The sequence below is a fragment of the Gekko japonicus genome, unplaced genomic scaffold (assembly GCF_001447785.1).
Source record: "Gekko japonicus isolate JY-2015 unplaced genomic scaffold, Gekko_japonicus_V1.1 scaffold85, whole genome shotgun sequence".
Taxonomy (NCBI): Eukaryota; Metazoa; Chordata; class Lepidosauria; order Squamata; family Gekkonidae; genus Gekko; species Gekko japonicus.
In genome coordinates this window covers 1,264,028-1,267,073 of record NW_015167531.1, presented here as the reverse complement: position 1 = coordinate 1,267,073, position 3,046 = coordinate 1,264,028, and the positions used below count along the sequence as shown (strand labels likewise).

The 3,046-nt window shown below is 51.7% G+C and overlaps 1 protein-coding gene across 2 annotated transcripts in view; it reads left to right on the top strand.

The window, feature by feature from the left end:
• Positions 1–884: 884 nt before the first annotated feature.
• Positions 885–3,046, top strand: part of FBXO21 (F-box protein 21) — a 46,015-nt gene continuing 43,853 nt past the window's right edge. For both annotated transcript variants that reach the window (XM_015413432.1, XM_015413431.1), the window contains exon 1: positions 885–1,138. In XM_015413432.1, coding sequence (XP_015268918.1) covers positions 903–1,138 — 236 coding nt within the window. In that variant the 5' untranslated portion in view covers positions 885–902. The remainder of the gene's footprint in view (positions 1,139–3,046) is intronic.

Below are 3,046 nucleotides of genomic sequence, written 5' to 3'. Positions count from 1 at the left end.
AGAGTGCTACTGGGGATTCCTAGCTCAAATCTCCATTCTGCCATGAAATTCACTAGGTGGCCATACCCCAGTTACTGTCTCTCAGTTTAACTTACCTCATAGGCTATTATGAGGATGCTGTTTAAAGTCTTGTAAGTAGCACAAATTCACATGCTGCTTCTGAACATGAAGGTTCTATTGAAGTATCAGTGCTACTACTTCCTCCTGGATTTGTCCACCCCTCCCAACCAGGATGTGGTATCTATTGATCCACGCAAAAGTGGCAACCAAGTTTATTTATTTCCATTCTTATGTAGCCCTTCATCCAAGGAGGTCAGGGTGGCTTACGAGGGTGAGGTCATCTCGTCCCCCCCCCCTTCTCTCACAGCAACCCTATAAGGCAGGTCAGGTTGAGAGTGAACGAGGAAAGAACATACAGTTGCCAACTTTGGACTGGGAGATTCCAGGAGATTTGGGTGTAGACCCTGGAAAAGACAGGGTCTGGGGAGGAGAGGGACTTCAGCAGGTATAATGCCATAGATTCCGTCCTCCAAAGCAGCTATTTCCCCCAGGGGAACTGATTTATGTAACCTGGAGGTCAGTTGTAATACCGGGATGTCTCCCCCACCTGGAGGTTGGCATCCCTTCAGAATCATCTGGAGAATTTCATAGTAGAATAGAACAATTGAACCCGGTGAGACCCAAAACCAGCCCCGTGAGCGTCACTGCCCAAGCTTGGATTTGTAGCCCTTTTTTCCAAGCCCGACGCTCGGAGCGTCGTCACGCGGCTGGTTATGCGTTGTGCGCCTCTCGGAGAGAAAGGCCTTTTGCAGACGATCCCTTGTCATCCACCCCGCGCGGCTGCGCCGGCGCTCGTCTTTTGGGAGACGCTCCCTGAGAGGTCACTCAGGTAAACAGCCAAGATGGCGGCGCCGTCGCCGGGACCGGAGCGGGACCCCGGCCTGGAGGCAGAGCGGGCGGCGGCGGCCGGGCTGGCCCCGCTGACCCTGACGGCGCTGCCGGGGGAGCTGCTGGAACTGATCGCCTGCTGTGGGACGCTGAGCGCCGCCGACGTGGGCCGCCTGGCCTGCACCTGCCGCCGCCTCAGGGAGGCCTGTCAGCCCCACGGGAAGGTCTGGCGGGAGCAGTTCCGACTCAGGTGGGAGGGGGCCTGAGGGCGGGGCCTGCGGCGCCTCTGGGCATAGGCAGAGGGCGGGAGGAGAGGCTTCCGGGAGCGGTGCCGCTGAGCATGAGCAGAGAGCAGCCGCCGGCGGAGTCTTAAGGAAGGGGCGCTGCCCAGAGCCGCTTGGGGACTTACAAATATTATCTCTCTGCTTCCTCGCATCGCCCAGCCCCAAAGATATTGTTTTAACTTGTTTATTGACTACATTTTTAAAAAAGTTCTTCCTCCAAGGAACTCGTTGCTTGAAGTGTCGGGCTAGGGCGACCCAGATTAAGAGTCTCAGTTGCAGAATTTACTGGGCGACGACGGTGGTCAGGCCACTCATTCTCTCGGAGCCTAACCTACCTCACAGGGTTGTTGTCAAGATAAAGTGCAGGAGGGGGAGAAGCAGGTGTGCTGTCCTGAGCTCCTACGAGATTAAAATGTACTACTAGACAGATATGGTTCTTTCCCTTTTTCTCTTGATGCTTCATGCTCAGTGCTGTGTACTCTGACTGGCAGTGACTTTAAGTGGCAGTTCCAAGGATTGAATAAGAGGTTCTGGTCAAAGAGAGCCAGTCTGTTGCTGGTAGAATATTGGACTAGGATTCGGGAGACCCAGGTTCTAATCACAACTTTACCGTGGAAGCTTGCTGGGTGACTGTGGGTCAGTTACATGCTCACAACCTAACCTTAGAGCATAAGAGAAGCTGAAGAATCACGCGAGACAACTCTCTTGAGGGTAGAGAATCAGTCTGCCTCTCAAGGCAGCAAGCAGTTTATTATATGCCCATTCTGCTTCCCCCCTCCCCTCCATCCGTGTGCTGGGGTTGAGAGTTCACATAGCTGGGGTTCAGGGTTCACATTCCGAAAACCAGAGGAGAACAATAACTTTCGGGGGATTTGCTTAAAGGTGCTTGCATTGGTATAATGATTAACAAGCTAGCTCCACAGGCACTACGGATGGTCAGAGGTCATCGGACTTAGAGCTATGTTTTATTGATCAGAGTTACTGATCAATATCCAGATATTTACAGAGTCTGGGATATGGGCTGGACTAGGACAGGTGTGCCTTAATCGCTAATCTGGTGCCCACATTCCACACTTTTCTTGTGTTTAAAGCAGATATTGTTCTTCAGAATCTTCTGATTCCTCCTCAAAGGGATCAGAATGAATTATAGAGAGAAAGCACTAACGGCCGTGGAGTAGCTGCAGAATAGGTAGTTCGTCTGTTGGGGTTGCAGGACAAGCACCAAGATTGAGATATACAGTATATGAAACACATGACAAGGAAGCATAAAACAATGATTACAAGATATTGAATACTTTTTTCAAGCCACCCCCCCAGGTAGACATGATCACAGGGCATTCCATGGCATCTGGTGGGGGCTGGAACAGTTGTGGTTTGTGGTTCACACTGGCGAAAGTTCCTGCCAAAGGAGCAACCATAGCTGTCACAGGTACAATTGGCATGATGAAGCAGATAGTTTGTTCAGAGTGTTCAAAGGCAAAAATGTTCAAAATGTTCAAGGGTACACACAGGTGGGAAAAGGAAGACAAGTTGGCTCCCCATGTGATCAGTGGAGCTTGCAGTGAGTTTGGAGGCCTTGGCTCACAAGGGGCTGGAATGGGTGCTGCGCTCCTTGCAGGCTGACCTTGGCCATCTCTGGTAAGGGATCCTTGGAGCCACGCCATAAGCCAGTCGAACACATCTGGCCGAGACCCACAAAGGACCTGCAGAAGTTAAAACAAACAAAAACCCTCGCCCCCCCTTGTTATTAGTGGCAAATGACAATCATAAGCTGATGAGCGCGGAGATCCCGGGGGACCAGAAACATTGAGTGGGTTAAGGGAGAACAAAACCTTGTGGACCTGCTGCATGAGTTTGGTCAGTGTGGGTGGACA